The 26,434-nt window shown below is 34.5% G+C and overlaps 1 protein-coding gene across 1 annotated transcript in view; it reads left to right on the forward strand.

Annotated features, from left to right (window-relative positions):
• The window catches only part of LRRC2 (leucine rich repeat containing 2), a 175,984-nt gene that overhangs the window by 56,097 nt on the left and 93,453 nt on the right, over positions 1–26,434 (forward strand). The window contains exon 3 of the mRNA XM_074281698.1: positions 10,719–10,926. Within this exon, the coding sequence (XP_074137799.1) occupies positions 10,719–10,926 (208 nt within the window). The remainder of the gene's footprint in view (positions 1–10,718; positions 10,927–26,434) is intronic.

Here is a 26,434-nt window from a genome sequence, read left to right on the forward strand (position 1 = left end):
TTTTTAATTTTTTATTTTATTTTATAATTATAACATTTTTTTGACAGTACATATGCATGGGTAATTTTTTACAACATTATCCCTTGCACTTACTTCTATTCAGATTTTTTCCCTTCCTCCCCCAACCCCCTCCCCCAGATGGCAAGCAGTCTTATATATGTTAAATATATTACATTATAATTTAGATACAATATATGTGTTTAGAACCGAATTTTTTGTTGCACAGGAAGATTTGGATTCAGAAGGTAAAAATAACAGTTTACATTCATTTCCCAGTGTTCCTTTTCTGGATGTAGCTGGTTCTGTCCATCATTAATCAATTGGAATTGGATTAGTTCTTCTCTATGTTGAAGAAATCCACTTCCATCAGCATACATCCTCGTACAGTATCATTGTTGAAGTGTATAATGATCTTCTGGTTCTGCTCGTTTCACTCAGCATCAGTTGATGTAAGTCTCTCCAAGCCTCTCTGTATTTCTCCTGTTGGTCATTTCTTATAGAACAATAATATTCCATAACATTCATATACCATAGTTTACCCAACCATTCTCCAATTGATGGACATCCATTCATCTTCCAGCTTCTAGCCACTATGAAAAGGGCTGCCACAAACATTTTGGCACATACAGGACCCTTTCCCTTCTCTAGTAGTTCCTTGGGGTATAAGCCCAGTAGTAGTATGGCTGGGTCAAAGGGTATGCACATTTTGATAACTTTTTGGGCATAATTCCAGATTGCTCTCCAGAATGGTTGGATTCTTTCACAACTCCACCAACAATGCATCAGTGTCCCAGTTTTCCCACAGCCCCTCCAACATTCATCGTTATTTGTTCCTGTCATCTTAGCCAATCTGACAGGTGTGTAATGATACCTCAGAGTTGTCTTAATTTGCATTTCTCTGATCACTAGTGATTTGGAAGATCTCTCAAAAATTATGGTTCTGATTTTGAAGATGAACTTTAATTTGTCAATATTTTCTTCATGTATGTTTATATATATATATATACATATATATATGTGTGTGTGTGTGTGTGTGTGTGTGTGTGTGTGTGTGTGTGTGTGTATGTTTAAATAATATACATATTCTCTCTCAGTCTCTCTGCTTCTGTCTCTCTTTGTCTTTCTTGGTATATCTGTATGTCTATATCTGTTTCTCCAGAGTTAAAACCAGTACTTTAAATGTGGTTATTTGACATACTGGCTAATATTTTCATACAGTGTTATTTATAACAAACAAAGTCATAGAATTAGGGGTAGGACTGGCTCTCCTGTAGTTATATGCTACACCAATTAGTAGGTAGATAGAGTTATTGATAACTTTTACTTTTCCTCCTACACTTTTTTTGGGTTGATTTACTCTCTTAGGGTTTGAGTTTTTCTTTATAAACTCCCTTGTTATTTCCCTTCTATTAAAATAGTTTCTTTTCAAGTCACATTATATCAAGGAATTAATGACAACTTTTTACCACACCATCTAGTTAGCTTCTCCAACTGTTTCTGACTTGTGATGCACAGGAAAACTCCAAAGGATGTATTCTCTCTGACTTGAGAAACTAGAGAAGCCATAAAAATGAATAAAGAATTCACTTCTTAGATTCTAAATCTTTAACCAAAAATCTAACACTAGCATATACAGAAGTTTTTAAATGTCTCTCTCTGATTTGTCTCTAGTCTGATTTGTTGTTGTTTGGTGTAATATTCTTCTCTAAAGTGTAACGTTCTCTAGGAGTAGGTTTCTTGGGGGGCTTCTGGAAGCAGCCTTAGTTTCAGTTCAAAGTAATCACCCCAAATGCAGCCAGGTATTAAAGTCCAAATCCTTTATTGTTTCCTTCAAAGACTTGTTTCCTTCCTTGGGCCCAGTTAGCTTTCTGAGAGGCCTATCTCTCTCTCCTTGGTTCCGAGAGTTCTGGCTGCTAGTCCTTTGCTTCTGCCAGCTTCTGTCTCCAGCTCCCTTTGTTGGAATGAGCTTTGAAGGACAAGCCCTTCCTGGCCCTGAAACCTCCTTCTTATATGCCCCACACTGAGTATACACCAATCATTACATCAGTAGGAAACCATTATTTGTTGTAGGATTAAATCAATGATAAACTAAATTTAACCATTGTCTCCTCAATCCCACTTAGTACCTTGTTTCAAGTTCCGACCCATAACATCTCCTTGTAGGATCAGATCAATCATACTGAACCATGCTAAATTAGATAATTGTCTCTATCAATTCCACTGTCTTAGTACCTTGTAAGTCTCCTAACAGTTTGGTTCTTTTATTTTATATTGTCTTTATTTCCGAGGTTCATCCAGGTTAGAAATACAGTGGCTACTCATAAGCAAAATCTGCTCATTACAAAAGGATATTTTGACTTTCTCTGTTTTCAAATCACTGGATCTGCTTCACTTATTGATTCTCCGCTCTTTCCTGCCTGATAGCTCACCATATTGGTTCTAGATTTAGTGTGAATATTTACTGACTTTAGCTCTACTGTTACTCAACTCTCAAGAGCAAGTGGTCCACTAGTTTCAGTCACCTCAGTAGCTGGGGTCATGGGCAAATGTCATTAATACTGACCCAACTATTTTGTATTGCCCCCCGCCATCATTTTATCCAAACAGTACCACCCATCATTTAGCTATGTGATTGATCATTAACTTTCTACATCTGTTGACTTAAAAACAAATAAACTTATAGACACATAAGAATAAACACATTTTAAAAATGAAGCCCCAAATTGTGCCATTAGTGAGAGAATTTACATTGGTTTATGATTATGTTTAAGGCAATTGATCTCAGATTCTCTTTTGATGACTACATTTTATGCAAAATATTCACTGCAACAAAAGTCTAGTCTAGGTATGAAATAATTATAACTTCCCTCAATTAAAGATTCACTCTATGAAATGTTTATTACAATTCAAAAAATGTACTATTTATATGTATATACACATACATACATACACATATATATTCACAGCTATAGTATACACACATGCTACATTTATGAATAAATCTCTTTAAACACTTCAAAAACAATGATTTATCTACATATATTCCGGGAAAAAAGGATAGATCTTATGCTCCTAGAAGTCTATTTTCCTCCCTGGGAACCTTATTTTCCTATTTTCCTCATTTATTCTCCCTTCTGTAGCATTCAGTAGTTGGCAGTTGTGATGTGTATGAAGTAAGCATAAATCCAGAGGACCCAGCAGGTAAAAAAGAAAAAGGGAATCAAAAACCAGGGAGAAACCATATTGTGAACAGGTGCACATGACTCCCATTGCAATGAAAATTAGTGGGATGGGAATGAATGAGATAAAAACCAACTGATGGCTACCATATTTGTACCCATGCCAATCACATCAATACCCACAGTCAACTGTCCTGTCACAGTCCCAGGGTTTGGGACTAGCTTTCCTACTTGCTTTAAAACCTCAAAGAATGTTCTTTTTTTCTAATAGTACTAGTGCTAACTCCAAAAAATATCTACAATCATCCCATAAAATCCAAACTTATTTATTCTTACTGCATACATTACACTGCTCCCCTGACAACAAACCTTGCCCAACACTGGCTCCCTCACTCTGCTACCATTCTAACCAAATACGCTTACAGATTGTCTTAGCCAAGTTCCCCAACTCCCCACTCCAAACCTATCTAGATATAGGTATCATTACTACTTCTTTGTATTTAGTTTCTCCTAGACTACCAATCTGCATCTTAATTCTAGGATAATATTGACTTCCTAATTCACAGTAGGCATATAGTTCTGCACCTAGATAAGTATTTGTCTTAAGTGCCCTTTTAAAGCTGGAACGACCCATGCTAAGGGAGGAGTAAAGTTCCTGGTATAGTATTTTACAGTGTATGTATGCTTTGAATTTATTTGAACGCATTGAAGAAATAAATGAAGAGGTTAGACTTTACCATTTAAAACATGAATTGTTCAGCATATTCATGAGATTAAATCACGTAAAATCAACAAACATTTGCTTGAGTGCTTAATACTGTTTATAGAGCTTTGCCAAGTATTGGAGACAAATATAAAGATATGGTTTCTGTCCTTAGTTCTCTGTGATTTGGCTATAATGACAGTTCCTGTCTAAATGGAGATTCCTTGTCAGGCTTTTGAAGACACAAAAAAGACTGCAAACGATTAGTTCCCAAAGGCTTAGTCCTTTCATTTTAAAATAATACTTATAATTTTGCTCATTAAGGGAAAGCTGTCTGTCAGAGACCTTACTAACTCCTGGTTAAACAGCCCTCATAATTTCCTGATTAAGATCATCTTGGGGATTTTATGCCTGCAAACATAAAGGACAGGGGATTCTGATAAAGAATATTCCTTCCTTCCTTCTTTCCTTCCTTCCTTCCTTCCTTCCTTCCTTCCTTCCTTCCTTCCTTCCTTCCTTCCTTCCTTCCTTCCTTCCTTCCTTCCTTCCTTCCTTCCTTCCTTCCTTCCTTCCTTCCTTCCTTCCTTCCTTCCTTCCTTCCTTCCTTCCTTCCTTCCTTCCTTCCTTCCTTCCTCCCTCCCTCCCTCCCTCCCTCCCTCCCTTCCTTCCTTCCTTCCTTCCTTCCTTCCTTCCTTCCTTCCTTCCTTCCTTCCTTCCTTCCTTCCTTCCTTCCTTCCTTCCTTCCTTCCTTCCTTCCTTCCTTCCTTCCTTCCTTCCTTCCTTCCTTCCATCCTTCCTTCCTACCTTCCTTCCTTCCTTTTCTTTGTTTCTTTCTGTAAGCATAAGAATAAAGTCTGGAAGACAAGATGATTGTTTTTCTCCTGCCTAATCATAGTATACATATATATATAGCCAAGAACAAGCTATCTTATATCCTTCCCCCAGGAAAGAATTTGAAATTTCTGCAAATCATCCAGGAATACAAATATAGCTATGAACATAAACTGCAAGATACTGAACCAGGAAATGCCATTGCTCTGTCCAGTTAGGTTATAGATTCATTCCAGCACAAAGAATATAACAAATTGAATACTTAATAGAAATTAGTATATTTTATGTTCACAAAGGTGACCCAACTATAGAGTTAACACAGGTGTTTTACAGGTAACCATAATAAAATACACATGAGGTATCTTCACTTGAAAGTTTCATTCAGCTTTTCATAGTATTAGTAAAACATTCCACATTGCTTATAATGATAGCATGAAAAGTAGGATCATTTAGTGGATATGGAGCTGACCTCAGAATTAGAAAGCCTCTCTGTTTAATTACTGTCTTTGACACACATTTGTGGGATGATTCTGGGTATGGTGGGATGACTCTGGGTAAGTCATTTAAGTTTTTGGTGACCCTAGTCAATTCTCTAAATCTGAGCTGACAGACTCAGTTTTGTATTTATTGTCCTCAATGCTTAACACAGAACCTGCTGTGTAGTAAGTGCTTAAATAATGTGTATTGGTTGATTGACCAGGAACGGTATCTGTGTGTGTGTGTGTGTGTGTGTGTGTGTGTGTGTAAAATATGTATTTTTAATTTATTTAAATCAATATATTTCTCAGTGAGAGTTCAATTAAAAGAGTTAATGTATATGTTATATATTATATATAATAAATATAATAAAGAATATATACATGATATATAAGAAATAGAATATATACTGTATTAATAGTATAAAACCAGTTTGTAAAGAGCTTTAAAATCTAAACCGAGGACTTTGTTTGATCAGATAGGTAAAAAGAAGTTGTTGGACTTTAATGAGTAATTCATATCTATATTTCAGGAAAACCATTTTGGCTGAGTGGAGAATGGATTGAAATAGGGAAAGACCTGAGACACAGAGACTACTTAAAAGAATTTTGCAATAGTCCAATGTCATATTAGGAGTGATTCATGAGAGTAATGAAAACATGAAGGGAGGAGAAATGGAAAAAGGATCTATGTGAGTAGACTTTGCAATGATTTAGATATTTGGCTTAGGGAAAGTGAGAAGACAAAGGTTAAAAAAAATTGTGAGCCTGGGATGATGAGTGGGAGGGTTATAGTACCCTTACCAGTAAAAGAAATGGAAGTGTTTAGGAGGAAAACATGAATTCTATTTTGGACAAGTTAAGCTGGAGATGACTATGTGACATGTAGTCTGAAATATCCAAATTCCAGTTGATAATACAAGAGGAGCTCTATACTATACTACATATGAATAGACAGGTCTGAACATCATCTGCATAGATCTGAAAATAATTACATGAGAGCTAACTTATTGTAAAGAAAAAAAGGATCCAACAGAGAACCATGGACAAAAAAGAAAATTGTGAAGTGTGATATGGATGAAAATTCAGTAAAGAACACTGAGAAAGGCTAGTCAGAGGAAGACAGGAAAGAATTGTGTTTTGAAAAACAAGAATAAAACTACCAAGCAGGAAGTGATCAATAGTAGTTTGGTGGTTCTGCAAAACTCTAAAGAATATATTAGTGCAATTTTTGTTGTAGTTGTTATTAGTACTATTATTGCAGAGCGCTCAAAAAGTTGAAGACTAAGGAAAGTTCATTAGAGTTTGACAGTTTTGAGAAAGATCAGAGATATAAAAGCTACAAATTGAGTTTTTCTATGTAACCTTAGAAAAAATATTTCTTTAAAATTGGAGCAAAGGAGACGACAAGACAGCCTTTTTATCTTTGGAGACTCCAGAGCATGTTAACTAAGTTCAAGTTATTCTTTGCCAAATATCAACAGCTGTTAGACAAAAGCTGGGCCATTTTAACAATCAGTTTTTTTGTTTTTTTTAAAATACACTCACTAGAAAGGTTACAAGTTGTCTTCACTGGGCCTTCTGTTCAGGCCTCTGCATGATTAGCAGTGGTTATAAACCTCTTAATCTCCCTGAGATTTGCAAAGTGTGTTTCCAGACTTTTTTCATTCCTGCTAAAACTGACTTTCAAAGCCTCTATGTCCTCAGAAAGGATCCTGTCAGGAAAACCATATACAGAGTAATATTATTCTGTAGACTTTAGCAATTGTAGAAACTAAAAAGTGTACCTAGAAGACTAGGTTACAATATCTTCCCCTGTTCATCTACCTTCCTGCTTTGGAAAATATAGTTGTGATCAGTTAAGCTTCCATATATCTAATGGGGAAGATTAAATAAATATAGTAGTTTATCTATAAAAGGTAGTTTGTATAAGAGGAGAACAATCAGCTAGGTTAGTATTGAAGGTAAAGATACTCCTTTTCTTTTGGCCCCCACCCTTAGAATGTTAATCAATTAGACTGTTAATATCGCAAGCTTTGTCCAATCACTCCCAACACTCCTTCAGATATGACTTACTGTAGTCACTGCCCTTGGAGTCACCCTTATATAGGCTTTTTTCTGTGTCCATAGGGGAGAATAAAATCTTAAAGGGTTACTTAACTGCCATAGTCACCTAGAGAGCCAAAATGTTATTTTAAGCTCTTTTTATAGATCAGATACATATAGTCTCTCAACTACTTTGATAAGAGTATAAAATATGAAAATCATCAAAATTTTCTTATATAGCACAGGGACTCCCAGCCAGGGAGAGCTAACTCTCTCCATCTCTTCTTCCCTTACTCCCAATATAATTCAGACAAAATGAATATGTATTCTTTATTTCTTTGTCTCACATTCATATACCTTTCCTAGCCATTACTCCTTCTCTCTCATTTTTCTTTCACAGTAACAAAACATATAAATTATTGATCACATTCTAAGCTGGCATTAGAGTCAATTAAAAGGCAGAGTAAGCAAACTAAAACAACAAAAGCAACAACACATAGATAAGCTTTACATTTAACATGAATCCTCCAAAACATGGCCAGAGAGGAAAGCAGGAATATGTAAAATCACTATCTATTAGCAGTTCTTTCAAAGAAAGAGTCCTACAATGATCAGTTAACTTCAAATTTGTCTCTACTAATTTTCAGGCTGCATTATTGTTCATGATGCTACTATCTCAGTCACTTTAATTAAAATTACTTCTTTTCTTTTTAAGACTCCATTCCATCCATTTCTTGCTTGAATCCCTGACCAAAAGCCAAGCTGAATGTCTATTAAACTGAGAAGGATTCAGTTCAAACCTATGTACCTTTCCTCACCTGTGTAAGTTCTTGAATTTTCTCCTACAGAAAAAAAAAACCAAAAAACCAAAAACAAAAAAACCCAAACAATCTCACTTTGTCTTCCTGCAAAGACTTGTGTGAACTGATGAAGAGGGAAATAAGTAGAATCAGGAGAAAAATATATATAACAAAAGCTTTGTAAACACAAACTGCTATGAAAGACTTAAGAACTGTTATCAGTACAATAATAAATCATGATTATAGGGAATGAAGATGAACTATATTATCTACATTTTGAAAGAAAACATTCTTGAGTGCCAGCAATATGATTTGTTTTGCTTGACCATACATATTTGTTATCAGGGTTTCTTTCCCAGTCCTCTCCCCAAACCTGCCCAGTCTCCTTTCCCTTTCCTTTGCCTCTTTTTCTGTTCTGTCCAGTCCTGTCCTGTCCTCTCTCTGATTCTCCTTTTCTCATCCCTTTTATTTTAAATTGATTGAAGAGATAGATGGTAAAGAGTGAAAATATATGTTTGTTAAATCAACTTCTTACAAAAAAACACAATACCTCTGCCATCTGTGGACTGTGGAAGCCAAAGAACTTCATTTCAGCCTAGCAAAACTTAATCCACAATATGAATTTCTCTTTGAGAGAAAAAGGTACCAAGGGTAACATATAAACACATGAAAAGTGTCAGAAAGAATAGCATGAAAGAGATATTGAACAGTGGTATGTCAAGTGTAATAAGATGTGTCTCAGAGTTTGATTTAACTTCAAATTTATACTTTAAACAGTTTGTCCACAGGAATAAAACTTCAAAATAGACCTGTTGAATGAATTTTGTTGATGTTTTTACAATTGCCAATTTTCTCCATATACTCTTATAAATTGGTATATTAAGAGTGCATCTCCTATAGCGACAACATTATTTATGGAGGTTAGGTTCTTGGCTAATGCACAGAAATCTATTTAGCTCCTGGTATGCCTGAAGTGTACTAAATAATACTGAAAACTTCTATTGTTTTTATGGAAATCTCATCTCATCACAATCCTAAAACAATGATATCTAGAAGAATATTTAGGAAGTATCTAGATGAGTCTGCTCTTTTCTTATCCACTTCTGAAGAGATTATTGCCTCCCTCTTCCCTCATTTCTTATTCTTACCAAATAGACGGATAGAATTTCTTCTTTATCTGGCAATAAGAACTTTTCTCCTTTTCTATTCATTTCAATAGACATTTAAAATGCATCAGGACACAGGAACATGTGAGGAAGTTGAGGTTTGGTAAGGGACTCACAGCAAGCGTTGTTGGAGAGGAGATGGCATAGAATGGGATAGGATGGGAGACTCAGAATAAGGTATGTTTATGAACTTGAGAATTTGGGTTAGTTCAGATCAAATGCCAGAAGATGTTTTTGTTGGACTTAATTTTCAAAGAGGACCAGGGCCAATGGGACAAAAGTGAAGAGAAATAAACAATATAAAGCCCAGCAATATTGGATTTTGGGAGGGAAAATCAGGATAATTCTTGACTACCAAGGGAAACTTATTAGAGGGTTTTTTGGTGATTTGAGAGTTTCTAAGTCAGGAATACTCTACTCTAATTTATTCATTTATTTTCCTCCTAAGCCCTATAACAATGGAAAAAATGCTGGGCTAGCTGCCTATGTCCTAATTGTATTCTATCAGTAATCTTCTGTATAACCTTGAGAATATTGTGTCAACTCTCTGGGCCTCAGTTTCCATCTGTAAATAGAAATGGTTAGTCTAATACTATTTACACAGATCCTTCAGTCTTTAATATTTGAGAATTCTGTGAATTATCATTTGAAAACAAACATCATAATGTAATTCGATTATAGATAATCGGGATAGAAAGGTCAATCTAAAATTGAAAATTTTAGGTTTCTCCATCTCTCTTATTTCAGCTAGATCCTTTCACAAGGTGTAGGCTCCATTTGTATAGTCTGGACATGTTGCCAACAAGATTCAGTTTAGTCGAGTTGAGGTTGCATTTCGTATTTTTATTCTTTACCTCACCCCTAGTGGAGACACTAGTAAAACAGGAAGAAAAAGTAAGACAAAAACAAATATCAACAACAAGAAGAAAAATTAAATGCTAAATTAAAAAAAGTATCTGAATAATCCAGAAATTCAATAATTTTCTGTATAAATGAGAGCTGATTGTTCTTATATATCAAAGGCTTAAAATGTATCTATAAGACTACAACTTAAAATATTGTGATATAATAGATGGCCTGCCAGACATGGAATGAGGAAGATCTGAGTTCAAATGCAACCTCATTTATTACTACTTATGTGATCCTAAGCAAGCCACTTAATCTCTATCTGCCTTAGTTTTCTCAACTGTAAAATGTGGCTTGTAATAGCATCTACTTCTCAGAGTAATTGTGAGGATCATGAGATAATATTTGTAAAGCATTTAAAGAAGAACCTGACAGGTAAGTCAGTAATAAGTGGTTCTTCCCTTCCCCTTTAACATCTGTGTAACCTTGAGTTTGAACTTGATGTCTCAGTCTCAGTTTTCTCATCTTTAAGTGAAGATAGTTGCCCCTAACTTACAGAGTTATTTTGAGGACTGAATGAGCTAATAAATGTAAAAAGCTTTGAAAATCTTAAAATGCTTTTTATAAACATTAACTATTATTATAACTGGTTTTTTGTTGTACTATTCTAGGATAAAAGAAGAATGGAATTTTGTTCAAGAATGCAGAAAGAAAGGCATTCCCCAATCTGCATACTGCAAGAATGGTTTTGTAGACACCAACGTGAGGCTTTTGGAGAGGATAGAAAAGAACTCATTACTGACAAAGGAATCACTTTCCAAGGACAGAGGAAAAAGAAAAAATAAATTCATTTTTGAACTTTCAGGGACGGAGTGGAAGGTAAATTGGATTTGGTCCTCTGCTTATAGCATTTGAATGGTTCATATGGGGTTTTTACTGATGTCCACCACTAACATTGAAGTAAGCTTCTAGGAGAGACAATAGCTTTTACTTATTTTTTCATTTTAAGTAAATAATATTCTCCCACATTCTAAAAAGTTTCAGGGATATGAAAGAAAATGATCACTTCTCTAATTGTCAATGAACTCCTCTCCAAAATGCTATTTATTCATTGTCACATTGTATTAGAAGCTTTCTATGAAAATATCTAGGGGGAAAATAGTAGTAACCAGTCTCTATTAATTGGTCACCATTTTCTAATAATCACAATTTTATTGCTCTATCTTGGAATTTAAGATTCTATATTATAGGCCAAGGCTTTCTTTTTTAAAAAACAAACAAACAAACAAACAAGATTATAGAAAATGAGAAGCTGTATTAGATAATGTGTTAGGTTGCTTTTAGTTCTTGTCTGTGACTGTAGAAAACAACTCATATGGTTTTATTGTATTATGACATAATTACCATGTTGAAAGAAAACTTAAGGGATCGTTTAGTCTGTCTTCTTGACTCAAGAAGCTATTGAACTCAATCTGTGCCACAGATAAATGTTCCTTAAGTGTTCTTCATTGAAGTATCTCCAGAGAAGGAAATTCAAAACAAGAACTTTGTTTTGGTGTCTTACCAAATGTATTATAAATGCTATTTCTATGTTTTTTTGATAAAATCTATGAGGAAGTATAGGGAGTAAATAATGAAAGCTTCAGTGAGCTCTAGGCACGTCAAAATTTCTAAAAAGAAGAAAAACAGCACGTTTTTTTTTTTCTGTTGACCATACAAAGAGGCTGAAAGACCTTGTAGACCAATTTTTTCTCTTGTCATTCCAGTTGTACAATTCCACATCATATTCTGCACACTATCAAAATTGATAGGAAGAGCTACAAAGATTTTATTGACACAATATTTAAAAGTTTAAAAATTCAGCATCATGCATTAGGTTTTTGTTGATGCACTTATATCTATTGATATATAATACTTCTCTTTCTTTTTTTTTAATCTATGCTTTGATTTTTATTATCAGCCACTGATGCATATTGGCCACTCCTATGAGATTTATAGTTTTAGAGAATTGCCTTAGGTAATTAGATATCATATGACTTGACTATGGTTATGTATCATGTATATATTAGAGGATGAATTTGGATCTAATTCTTTCTGAATCCAAAGTCCTTCTGGCCACTATCTCTAAAACTTACTCAAGACAACAAGTACGAAACAAAGATGAAACTAAAATTAATCAGACTCTGATCTTAAAGAGATTACATCCCCATTGGGGGAGGGATTAAAGGGACAATAAGGCTACAAAAAAATTAATACCATATCATACAAGTTAACTTTCCAAGAAAAGAGTACTAGCATCTAGAGCTGTCATAAGTTCCCTAAAGGTGGTGTTATGGGAGCTGAGCTTTGGAGGAAGCTAGATGTTATTATTTATAGCAATAATAGCATTTATATAGCACATTAAGATTTGCAAAGTCCTCACAACTCTGGAAAATGGGCACTCTTATTGTTCCTACCTTACAGATGAGAAAACTGAGGCAGAACTCAAGTTTAAGGGATTTGCCCAGACTCCCACAGCCAGGAAGCATCAAAGGTTGGATTTGAATTCATGACTTTCTGACTCCAGAACCAGTACTGTAGCCAATGAGTCACTTAGATACTTCTATAAAAAAGAGGTGTGGGAGTAAAACTTTTCAGGAATGGGGCATCCATGGGTTATAAGCTCCTTTGTTTAGAACACAGAGAGAATTATGAATAAGTCTGGAAAGATATGCTCAAGCTAGATTGTAATAGGTTTTTAAAAGTAAGTATATTTGATCTTAGAAGCAGAATCTGGATCCCTTGGAGCTTCTTGAGTAGAAGAGCGACATGATCCAACTTACACTTTAAAAAATTTCAATATCAGTTCGAAAGCTGTAGAAAATATGTTGCAAAAAATCAGCATCCCTTCCTTTACTAATAGTCTACAGAATAGTTTTTGAGAACCACACATTCAATTCAACATATTTTCTGAGTGCTAACTATGTGCAAGACACTATGCAAGTTGCTATGAATCCAATGATGTAGAAGACACGGTCTACATTTGGTCCTAAGTTGGACAAGACACATGTATCTTTGACCTCATCTAAAGCACAAAGGAAGCTAACACAACACATAGTAAATCTGGAACAGTAAATCAGTAGTTAGATATCTCACAAAAGCTGAACTGAGAACAATTATTGGAAGTAGCAGAAAAACAGATTTCAGTATATGTAAGGAAACCTTCCCCCCCCAGCATTCTAATACTTAGAGCTGTTTGAAAGTGAAATGATTTATTTACCCAAGAAATAAGTTCCTTATGAATGGATGATTTAAAAAAAAAAAAAGAGAATTCTTGGTAAAGTATGACTGGACTAGAAGATATCTGAGGTTCCTTCCAACTTGAAATTCTGCCATAGCTGTAACCTAGGGGTCTTTTACCTTAAAGATAATTGAGGAGCATTCTAACCAATATATATTTTAAGCCCAGCCCTGATTTGAGAAAAGGACCGTCCAAATGTAAAAAGCAGATTTAACCCCTCCTCCTGTTCCCTTTAATATGCTATTATAAATCAACTTATCAAATCTCTTTTGATATCTCTATCACTGTAAAATTATTTCATATGCAACCCAATCAATGACATTTATATTTTTTTTAATTTTATAATAGCTTTTTATTTACAAAATATATGCATGGCTCAACTTTCTGTTCCAAATTTTTCTCTCCTTCTCCTCCTCCCTTTCCTAGATGGCAAGTAGTGCAATATATGTTAAATATGTTAAAATACATGTTAAATCAAATATATGTATACATCTTTATTCAGTTATCTTGCTGCACAAGAAAAATTGGATCTAGAAAGAAAAAAAATCTGAGAAGGAAAACAAAAATGAAAGCAAACAACAACAGAAAGAATGAAAATGTTGTGATCCACACTCTGTTCCCTTAGTTCTCTCTCTGGGTGTAGATGGCTCTCTTCATTACTGAACAACTGGAACTCATCTCATTGTTGAAGAGAGCCATGTCAATGACACTTATTGAGCAACTATTTTGTGTAGTAGTGTTATGTGTCTTTAGGGAGATATTAAAGTGAATTATAGGGATAAGTCAAAGTATACACAGAAAAATGGACTAGGAATTAAGAGGCCTAGGTTCAAGTCTCAGCTTTTATGTTTCTTAAATCAGTGACCTTGTATATGTAAATTGGTAGGACCATATTCCTAGTGTTCAATATTGTCATTAAGCTAACATTAAATATATGTTAAGCAAATAAGATGAAAATCTCAAAGAAATGACTATGTAGTGTAGAGGAAAGGAAGTAACATGTATACAGGTAACTATGGTTCTTTCAGGTTTATTTATTTTTGTGTAGATCATATTCTGCCTCTGTCTCCATTTTCCATATCTACATCAATATTTGCTTTTTTGAATATTTCAAATTGGATTTCCTATTCAAGAAGATCTAGAGGCTCCCCTTTTCTGTTAGTATTTAATACAAACTTCTCTATTTGGTATTTTAGCTCTGATCAATTCTCAGTCCAGTCTGTTTTCCTGGATTTCTTGCTGTTCCTAATCATGGCATTCTATTTTTCCATACTGTTTGCATAAGTTTTCTGACTGCCTGGAAAGTGCTTTACCTCTATCTTTGAGAATCCCTAACATCCTTCAGAGCTCAGTTCAAAAGTGGCATAAATCCTTCCTTCATCCTTCAACTTGTTAGTTTTTCTACCTCTATCCTATAATTGCCTTAAACTAATTTTGTATATATGTAAAAAACACACACACACAATTGTATATACACAGAAAGAGAGGCACATAAACAGAGCCAGAGCCAGGCAGAAACACAGAAACTGAGACTGAGACAGAGATAATAAAGACACACACAGAGATACTGACAGAGAAAACAGAGAAAGGGAGAGACAAAGATAAGAGAGACAGAGAGAATGAAAAAAGATAAAATAGAAAACCTTGTACACAGTACAATTAACAAGACAACATTAAGCATTTGTGGAAGTAAGATATTTTGATAGAGGCAACCACTTTTTTGACCATCACATCAGATAGTAATGTATGTCATCGAAATACTGCCTTAAAGAATGGTGAGGGAAATATGATGAAGATAACAGAACTGAAGTGTTGAATTTTCTCCTTGTAGGAGTGTCTTTTTTAAGTGGTAGAACAAAAAGAAAGGGTGACTTTTTCACATGAATTCAAGTGAAGTGGCAATAGGGTTGTACCTTTTTAACTGGGAGGATGGTAAATGTGGTAGAACATTGTTTATATGTATTCCTGGAAAAAGGTAATGGTGTAATTTGAAGGTGACATAAATGTAGGAGGGCGCAGGTACCATATTGGATGACAGAGTAACAATCACAAAAGATCTGCCAGGCTACAGGATTGGGCTGACAAATGAAATTCACTGTGTATAGACTGAATTGGAATAGGAGTTAGGAAGAACTTAATCCCCATCCTCCTTTAGACTTGTTAGCTGTGTGACTGAAGGCAAGTCTCATTCAGTGACCTCTCTCAATCTCAGTTTCCTCATCTGTAAAGTGGAGATAAAGAAGTGCCTACTTCATAAGGCTGGTGTGAATACCAAATAAGAAAATATGTGGAAATGTTTTGCTTAAGACTCTTTATAAATGTTAGCCATTAATAAGGATAAACAGACAATATCAGTTGAGTTTTTTTTTTTTAAATCAATTCCATGAATACAAGATGAAGGAACTATGGTTAGCATGGTTTGTCTGAAAGAAGATATGGGGAAGGTGGGCGCAGCTAAGTGGCCCAATGGATAGAGCACCAGCCCTGAAGTCAGGAGGACCTGAGTTCAAATTTAGTCTCAGACACTTAACTCTTCCTAGCTGTGTGACCCTGGGAAGTCACTTAACCCTAACTGCCTCAGGGGAAAAGAAGAAGAAGAAGATAAAGGGATTTAAATGGATTGCAAAGTCACTATGTGTCATCACATGTGTGATATATCAGCCAACAAAAATCTAATTTGATCTCGGGATGCATTAAGTGAAACATAGCTTCCTGGAATAAGAAGGTGATAATCTACTTGTACTCTTTACTGATGAGATAATGTCTGGAATACTATGATAAGTTCTAGCTGTAAGTCTGAATAACACTGATAAGCAAGAGAATATTCAGAGTAGGGAAACTAGGTGAATTTCTATCATATGAAGGCATGTTGAAAGAAGTAGGATTTTTTCTGTTGTCTTTTTTTTCTAGTTTTTTAAAAATTTCATTTCAAATTGTTTCCTTCTTCCCTTCTACCCTTTTAGAGGGCAAGAAAAACAAAAGGCATTACAGACATATATATATAATTGTGCAAATCAAGTGCCCACATTAGCCACATTGTTAAACAAAATAAAGAGAAAAAATAGATTTCAATTTGCACTGGACCATCAGTTCTATCTGGATATGGATGGCATGTTTTGCCATTAGACCTTTGGCACTATGGTGGATCATAGAATTAATCAAAATTACTAATTCTTTCACAATTGATTATCTTTATAATATTGCTATTATTGTGTACAGTGTTCTCATTGTCTTCACTTCACTTTACATCAGTTCATTTACATCTTCTTATGTTTTTTTCTGATATCATCCTAAATGTCATTTTTATTCCATCACAAGCATATGTTATAAGTTGTTCAACATTCCCTAATTGATGGGGCATCTCCCTCAGTTTCTATGTCTTTAACTTCACAAACGCTGCTATAAATATTTTCGTATATATGAATCCTTTTCCTCTTTCTTTGCTCTCTTTGAGGTATTAGACCCAATAGTGCTACCCCTGCGTCAAAGGATATGTGCCATTTAATAGTTTTTTGGTCATAGTTCCAAATTGCTTTCCAGGATGGGTAGACTATTTCACAGTTGAATCAACAGTACATTAGTGTACTGGTTGCCCAAAATCCTCTCCAATATTTTCCATTTTCCTTTTAGATAATTTAATGTGTGTAAGGTGATGTGCTAGAGTTATTGTAATTTGCATTTTTCTAATTATTAGTGATTTGAAGCATATTTTTGATGAGTTTATTGCTAGCCTTGATTTCTTTATCTGAAAACTACTACTCAAAACTTTTGACTATTTATCCATTGGGAAATGGTATAGAATGCTTAGATTATAGAAGAGAAAACTCAAGATGAGGGAAGGGCTTGGAGGGACTTGATAATTATATTCAAGTATTTAAAAGGTTGTCATATGAAAGACTGATTGAACTTACGCTTTTTTCTCTTAGAGGGCAGAAAAAAGAAGCAAAGGATGAAGCTTGTAAAAAGCTAAATCTAACCTTGATATCTAAGAAAATAATAGCAATTTCATTGCTGCCTCAGGAGATAATGGATTGCTCTTCATTGGAGCTCTCAAGGAGAGATTAGATGATTTTTTTTTTGCATTTAGATGATCTTTTGCATCATATTTTATCATGTGGGGTTTGTTGTTTTGTTTTGTTTGTTTTGGATAAGAATTGGACTAGAAAACTCTTGAAATACATTCCAACTTTGGAAATCTGCTATTTTTCATTCTGGATTAGATTTATTCTTAATTAAAGACAATAATTTCTGGATATTTTGAATAAATTTTCTAAAAGACCTAAGTCAAATCAACAAAACAATACAACAAGAAAATATGTACAAAAACAAGCTATATATAGGATAAATGAGTTAAGAAGCAGACACAGATGGACTCAGACAGACACACAGTTTTTATCAGAAAATAAAGAAACAGCAAGTTCTTCACAGATATACTAAGACAAACATCAGTCCTTCAAATTATAGAAATGAAGGCAGCAGTTCATGAAAGAAGAGTAAGGATGAGACTTTGTAGGAGTAGAATGTAAGAGGACAAGTGGAAAAAGACTAAAGAAGAGGACAGTGTAGAGTTTAATTGGTTAACCAAGGAGTCAGCATGGTGAAGGAAGAAGTTAGTGCAGAGGTGATAGTCTGAGAAAAAACAGGTGGGGAGGGATTGATAGAGATACAAGGCAGAAAAAGAGAATGAAAACATATTATGATAAAATGCAGGAATTTCAGAGCTAATAAGTGGGCAATACATAATTTTATTAATCATTATTAAAATATAAATAAAACTATGGGATTATGAAATAACATTTAATTGGGAGGTAAGGAAGGTAAGATCACATACATATAATCATTGGTTTTGATTTGGAAAAGACACTAGAAGTCATGTTTTTGAATAGGTGAAAGAGGAAATTCTTTGCCTACTTAGCATTCATCACTGAATAGGTGTGGTCTCAGCTAAACTGAGACCTGTTAAAGATCTCCCTTTAAAAAGATCAAGGTCATCCATTTCATCCAGAATTATCTCCAATAATCCTAATCTATATCTGGCCATTGGAACCAGATGGCTCTGGAGGGGAAAGTGAGGTAGGTGACCTTGCCCAGCCCTCCCTCACTTAAATCCAATCCACTTGCATGTCAAGGTATTCCTTCCCTGATATCATAGTCCTCCTTGAGAATGAAGAGCAAACAACAACTATAAATTATTGGATGGGGGTTGCATCAGATAAACTGAGACCTGGGAAAGTTTACAAGGAACATAAAGTTCTGGAAATAAATTTCGGAAAACTGGGCTTTGATAAACCCCACTGGGATTCAAATGGAGCTATGTGTGACTATGCCTTTAAACCTAAATCATTCAGGCTCTCACTGATTGGTCATATATATCCCAATCCAAGGTTCAGTTGATCATTGTTTGGTATTTTTTCCTTTCTTTCCTTTTTTTTTTTTTTTTTTTTGCTTCTTTGTTTTGTTTTTGTTTTTGTTTTAACTCCAACTGAGTGTAAATAGCAATTGTTTCTGTTCTAGGCAGAAACTCTGAAAGTCTTCCCCTCCCAGATTGATTATTTTTTTTTAGGGGGGGGCAGTGGGTGGGTGAAGGAGGCCATTTTTTGCCTCATTTCTTAACTAGCGTTAATCCCTGAATGGGAGTTACCTTAGATAAACTGGGACCTGAAAAAGACCTTACTTTAAAAAGCCAGTCTTCCAGTATATCCAGAGCTATTTCCAGTCTATATTTTGCCAAGGGACCCAGATCAATCTGGAGGAGAAAGTGAGGTTGATTACTTTGCACTCACTTAAATCCAATTCACTCGAAAGTCAAGACATCTTTTTGATGTCATTTGTCATTTTTGAGAACAAAGAACAGAACCTGTGAGGATTATATCATTGAGAATAGTTTTTTAACACCATTCATAACATGTTACAGAAAATATTTGAAATGCTATATGTATGTGTAAACACACACATATAAATATACACATATATATATTTATATATACACACACACACACAGAGATACATATGCATATATGCTAAAGGAATGTAGGCTAATCTATATAATAGAGAAGAACAATTAGTTATTTACTGGAATATTTTTCGGTTTATACTTTATTCCCAAGGTTATTCTTAAGCTTAAAAGGTTGTGCCTTCATTACAGATCTTTAGCAAGTTATTTACAAAACTTAAATTTCTCAGTGGGAAACTCATCAAATATCTTTATTTTATTAATGTTTTGATTAAAGAAAAAGGCCTTACTTGGACAAATGATAAGTGTTTAGGAACACAATTTATGAAGAACCTCGTAATAAACCAATGTTCTTATTTTTCTTCGTTTTTATGGACAAAACCATTGAAAAATGAAGATGAATTAACATAATTTTTGAGATAGTGGCCTGCTGGGAAACTAGCCTCTTCTTCCTAAAATGGCTTATATTTTTTTCAAGTTCTTAAATTGGTTCTAAAGGACTCCTGATTCAAGAGAAAAAAAAAACACTTCAGGAAGCACTTATTCCCTTGTTAAGTATAGAGCTTTAAGCATTGTTGATAATGTAAATGTTCAATCTTTTCTCTGTTTTGATCTATTATTCTGGAAGTCTCTGGTTAACCATGGATGAAAGACTAAGTTGAATGATCCCAAGGAACAAAACTTTAGAAGTATTTTCTTTCTTTTCCTTAATTCTATTATGTTACTGAAGCCCTTATTTTCTTTTTTCCTTTATTCCATTTTGGGTTAATTAAATTAATTAATTAATTAATGCTTAATTAGAATTAAGCATTTCTTCATGTCCTATTATATGTTCAGTGTTAATATATGTTGACCTTCCACCCTCCCTCCCTCCCTCTCTGCCTCCCTCCCTTCTTTCCTCCTACCCTCCCTCCTTTTTTACCTTCCTTCTTCCCTTCCTTTTTTTCTTCCTTCTTCCATTTACCTTCTTCAATACACTTATTGTGTTTCTATGTTGCAAAAGTAATATGGTCATTTAACAATTATCGTTACTTTAATTAGAAACACTACAACTGAGTAATTCATAACCCATCTTTTTTTCCTTACGGTCTAATAATCCAATATAAAAGTTTTAAATGATCAGATTATAAATCAACTTCCTAAATAACATGAACAGGATATCACCCTTATGATATTTAAAATTACATTTGGGAGTAGGCAACAGCCTGATAAAGTATGATTTAAATGTACTGGAAACATGTCTCTTTTTTTCTCACATTGTTCTATTTTTTTTTTTTTCCTCCATAGGAAATAGCTGCAAACCTTTATTCATATGTCTTAAAAAAAAAACCAAAAACACAAAACTTTTTGATCTTGAAACTTCTCTAATAAAACTAAAATTCCCTTTGAAGGAAAATAGTAAGCTCCCAATTAATAATCCAAATTTGTCAGTCTTATTTCTGAATGATGTCAAGCAAAGATATTCCCAATGTAGTCATCCCTTGTGAAAACATTTGCCTCAAACCTATGGCACCTGTGAGATAACATAGACTTTTTTTTTAGCTTTCCTATTCTCTTGCAATGTTATCTGGTAAACTGTTCCATTTTTTCCCAACCCTCTTCTCATCCATCCTTTGATATAACAGGAATTTTCCCCACACTGATCTCTATGATATCAGCATGTCTTCTTTTTCTACCAATTTAATCATTCTATTTGGTGTTATGATTCTATTGAGTATATAAATCTATCCCAAGAGTTTGGCTGCCCTATTAATTTCTATATTGGGAAGATTGACTTTGTTTCTTAAGCTTAAAAAAATCATTGTTCAATAAATGGTCAATAAATCAGTAATTTACAAATCTTTGGGTTTTGAGAAGGTGATATGCTCGGATTTTAACAACTCTGTTCCCTTTCAGTAGGATATTATAGAGTTGGTCTACTTTCCCTGGGATTTTCATACAACCCTCCATTTTTATCCACAAACCCCAAGACACACATTTGGAGTAGCTCACTCAGGCATAGATCCTTCTGATTTTAGCCTGGGATGCCTCTTGGGATGCTCACTTTGTTCTTATAAGACTAGGAATTGGAGGTAAAATGAAGCATTGATTTGGCCTAGATGAACACTGTGTGGACCACCTGGACTCTCTTGACAGTGAGATGCTGAAAGGATGTATGCTTTGACTTAGACTCATTCTGTAGTCATCACACAGAAGGCATCCTTTTGTCTCCTCAGCTTGATTTTGACATCGACACTGTTGAGCAACAGTTTTTCCTCAGGAAAAAAAGAAAAAAAAAACCCAAGACTCTGTACAGATGGTGTAGGAGTGCCAATTTTCTGCTTCTGGCTGTCAATTGCATTCAGTTCACAAAGCCATCATTATCTCCCTCTGGGTCCACATCTTCATTGTGACCTGCTGTGTCTTTATAAACCCCCCAAGCCAAAAACTGTGTTGCTGCTGTAATTGGGCACTGACTCAATGAAGACCTTGTGGGGGGTGAAGTTGTTGCTCTGTCTGGCAAGTCAGTCACCACCCCAGGCACATAGAGTTGGGCAAAAATAAAGGTGATAGGGTAATTATTCAAAAGATATGCTCATCTTCCTTCATGATTTTGCAGATCACAAAGTGAAGGTTTTTATTTATAAATGAACAATTGTATCATTGCATCTATGTACAATTCTAAAGGGAAAACTTGTGGTAAAGTGGCCTTCTGAAGCATTTCAACATAAATACTTCTTGGAAAGCACATTTGTGTAGGTGAAAGTTGAAACCAGGCCAACTAGAACCTGGTGAATTCTTTTAAATCCCAGTGTGCAAACACCATCATTGATGTGCCTTTCCTTTAAAAGTTGTTCCTGTTAACAGATTTGGGGCCATGCTTTCTAACCTACTGTGTCTTATTTTGATGAGTGACCCCTCTTTTTTGAATTTTCTTTTTAAAAAGCTTAGATTGTCTGTCCTGCCTGACCTGGACTGCTTTGTTCTTTTTTACTTCTGGGAGATACTGTATTTCTTGTTTTTTCTGTTTTCTCTTAATATACATGAATCCTGCTCTCTTCTGCTCTGATTACTTATTGAACATGGCATTGACTACATGACCTAGCATGTCCTAATAATATTTTTATGACTGTTTTCAGGTTAAGCTTTGTCATTACCAAATCCCTTCTGAAAAGTGGTACAACCTTTCTAAAGAGACTTCAAAATTGCCCTTTATGCCCTCCATGTACGTCCTTAGGGTACCATAAATACCTATTAAATTGTTTCCTGCCTGTTCTCTGTAATAATCCTGGTACGTGTGAGGGTCTTCCAGGTCTTAAGAATATTATTTTTTCTTTGAAATTTCTACTTTTCTGAGAGCGCAGACCTTCACCAAAACAGAATGAAAGAAGTTAATTTGGGGCCATCTTTCCCCCCCACAGTTGCTGGTGTCCAGGTCTCATTTTCCCCCAAACATGTATTAAGACTTACCATAAATTATACCAGTTGGTGGCAACTTTTATGGGTGGACATATACCTCAGAAAAGGAATGTTAATGTTGTGTATATTCTATGTCCATTTACATAAGAAAGCATTTAATTTACCCATTAGGTCAGCCGGGTATGGAACATTGCTGATTGTTACATCCAACAATAGCAATAAGCACCTTATTTTGTAGTGAAATGGAAAGGTTTCCCCAGAGACTTGACATATATCACCCATAGTATGCCCTGGCTTGGACTTTCTTGCTTAAAGTGATCCACTTGTTTAGAACATACATCATCTTGGTCATAGAGTGATTTTTTTATTCTTCTCCAGAGTAAAGCAATTAGAATCTGTATGATTTCCTATTTTAAAAATAGTATCATTGGTGAAGGTATACTATATCTGGGGGGTATTCTATCTTTAAGAGACTATTGACACCCAAGGACTGGAAGTCCTGGGGACATAATAATTGTGCAGTGAAGCTGATTATAACTAATCCTTTGGTAAACTCCCACCTTCCAATTCTAGAGCTTTTTTAGATTTGATGTCTGCTTGAACCAACCATTAAACTATATAAGCCCCCCCTACTCAGTTGAGCAGAACAATTTTTTCTGTCTCTGCCCATAGTTTTGAAGAATGTTTTTGTTTTGTTTTTTCTATTCTGTGAACAGGATCCTGACTGAGCTTTATCTTTTATGGGTTTTTGGGTAAAAACGTCTCTGTAATCTTTTTTCTGTCAACATCTCTGATTTTATGAGCAATCTACTGAATGCCAGTCATAACCTCTGTCACAATAAATATTCTATCTATCAAAAAGTCTGTTCATGTCACTTTTAAAGTTTTCCTTTGTTCTTAGCTGTACATGATCACCTCTGGCACAGATAGTACAAACATTTTGTTTTGCTTTGTTTTGTTTTAGAGGCTGTCATAAATGGTTTTCTTACTACTGAAGATTTTATAGGAGTGGCATTCAATTGTTGATTATGGATAATCTGTATGGTAACAGCAATTACTATACTATTTAAATATTCCAGAGTACATTAGGATAACAAAAGGCATTTTGACCCATGAAATAATACTACATCTTTGATTTTATCAACTAACTGGACCATTGAACAGCCTCTGAATTATCGATTATAAATGGCAGAACCTGTTTTGGCTTAAAAGCTTTTTGTTGAGATTCTTCAAAAATTCTTTCTCTTGGTGATGCCTCTGGATTCTTTCAGGCATGCTACCTATTTTGAGAGCAAAACTCAGAACTGAAATGACTTAACTTTCAAAAAGTTTGAAAGTTTTTTTTTTATTAAGATGAACTTAAAATAAGCTTGTGCTCATATAACTAGCTAATATCCAAGTTGGTTTGATGCTGGGCTTCTATATCTGCAACTCTGTTTTTAAAAAAAATGTTCTCATACAGATTTGTGCAATGTGTAAACATCTCCATTCAACCAATATAATACTTACCCTCCTCATGTCTCTCTCTCTCTTTAAGCCTTCTTGAAAAAGAAGTAACCTGCTTCTGCAGACTATAATAGATTGCCTGTAATGAAGCTTACAGTCTTTACATTTTGGAGCCCCAATAGTTTGAGAGAGCCATACAAAATATAACGAGATGTAGAGAGTAATATAAGTCTCTTATATTTTATGATATCATATCAGACATGCATCTTTGATTGGTTTTATATGTTTATAGCTTTCTGTTGATCATTCACAACATCCCTGTGGTCTATTGAAAGTATAGCTTTTCTTAGAACCTCCCACTGTTTGCAGTCTGAAGTGATAAATTGGTTGTGGCCAACCATCTGGCATGTTTCAGAACTATTAATCTTATTCAGAATGGTTATTAAAAATACATGTCTTCTATTATATGCATCATTTTCATTTTATAAACCACATATGTTATAAGGTTCAGCACTTAGGGGATTTTTATTTTTGTATGTATATCACAGATTTAAACCTCCATAGCCTCATTATATTATTAATTATAAGACAGCACCACCTGTCCAGATGTGTTTACCATACAACTGTCACAATGATCTTTCTGGGCCTATGTAAAATTTCAAAAATCACTCTGCAAGAACAGATACTTCCTCAGTGGTGGCACAGCAGATGAAGTATTGAGTTTGGAGTGATAAGGTATTGAGTTCAAGTTCAAATTAGGTCTTACTGACTTTATGCCCCTGGGGCAAGCCACTTAATCTTTGCCTCAATTTCCCTCATCTGTGAAATGGAAATAATGGCATTTACCTCAAGGATTATTGTGAATCTCAAATGAGATAATATTTGTAAAAACTAAACAAAACAAAAAAGCTTTTAATATAGCTTCTGGTATGTAGTAAGTTCTATATAAATACTTTCTCTTTTTCTTCCCTCTATAAGACATATAGACTTTCTTTCCCTTCATTGACATCTGAAGGGACAATATTTGTAAAAACTAAACAAAACAAAAAAGCTTTTAATATAGCTTCTGGTATGTAGTAAGTTCTATATAAATACTTTCTCTTTTTCTTCCCTCTATAAGACATATAGACTTTCTTTCCCTTCATTAACATCTGAATGGACAAATTTCTGGTATCAGCCAATTTTTTTTCCTTAAATGGACAAGAATGTCACATTTCTAATTTAACCTAATTTGAAGGGCCTTATTGAATTATTTTTAGAATTTTTCTACCCATTCATCCTTAATAAGAGATATTGATATATAAGCTACAATTATTTTCATGATAGTCTTTTTGAAAATATTTATCATTAGTGAAATGTTTCTTTTTGCTTTAGACTACAGAATGAAACAAACTCCTTTCTTTGTCTCTCTAAGGAAAACCTATATAAATCACTTTTTCTGCTGATATTGATAGTAATAATGGCAAGTCTGATTCAATTCATTCCTCTTCTTGTAGGTATGCTTGATCATTAGAGAAGAGGCTCACATTTAAAGCAGCAATAGTTAAAGTCTAGAACTGGCCTAAAAACCCGAATGATTCTTAGCACCCTCTTTTCTACTTTTTGACTATTCTGTCAAAATCACTGGGGGATTATGTCATTTTGAACTTGCCTTTGTATCATAGGTTTCCACAGACAAAGAAATCATCAGTAAGTGGCCAATTTACTAATGATGATCTTTTTAAACATTCATTCAGAAAGAACTCTGACTTTTTTCCAAATTGTATTCAGGATTTTGGTGGAACGTGTTAGAGCCTTGGCTCTGTTGGAATAACCCTTGAGAATGCAGGGTCATTTCAAGCTACAATGAAAAAATCAGAAAAGAGCTTGGTGGAAAACTATTATCACTATGATTATTGTGTTATTATTCTTGAGATTAAACTCTGCCAAGGTCTCTTAAATCATACCACATCTCATTTTGGCAACTCTAAAGCTATTTGTGATGCTTAAATAACTGAATAGTTGGTTTTCTCAAATTACATAGTATTGATTTTTTTCCCCTACCAGAAGCACTCACTCAGCCAATTAAAAATCTTTAAGAATTTATTATGTAACAGATACTGTGCTAAGTGCTGGAGATCCCCCCAAAAAATTAAAACCACAGTCCCTGCCCTAATATAGCTCATATTTCAACAGTGGAGATAGCATATAAACCATATAAGACATACTAACACATACACATATATATGTACACATAATATAAATAGGTAATATTTTCAGTGGGGTGACCCAGGAAAAGCTTCTGAAGAAGGCTGGATTTGAACTGACTT

This window comes from Sminthopsis crassicaudata, chromosome 1 (assembly GCF_048593235.1).
Source record: "Sminthopsis crassicaudata isolate SCR6 chromosome 1, ASM4859323v1, whole genome shotgun sequence".
In the NCBI taxonomy this organism is placed as follows: Eukaryota; Metazoa; Chordata; class Mammalia; order Dasyuromorphia; family Dasyuridae; genus Sminthopsis; species Sminthopsis crassicaudata.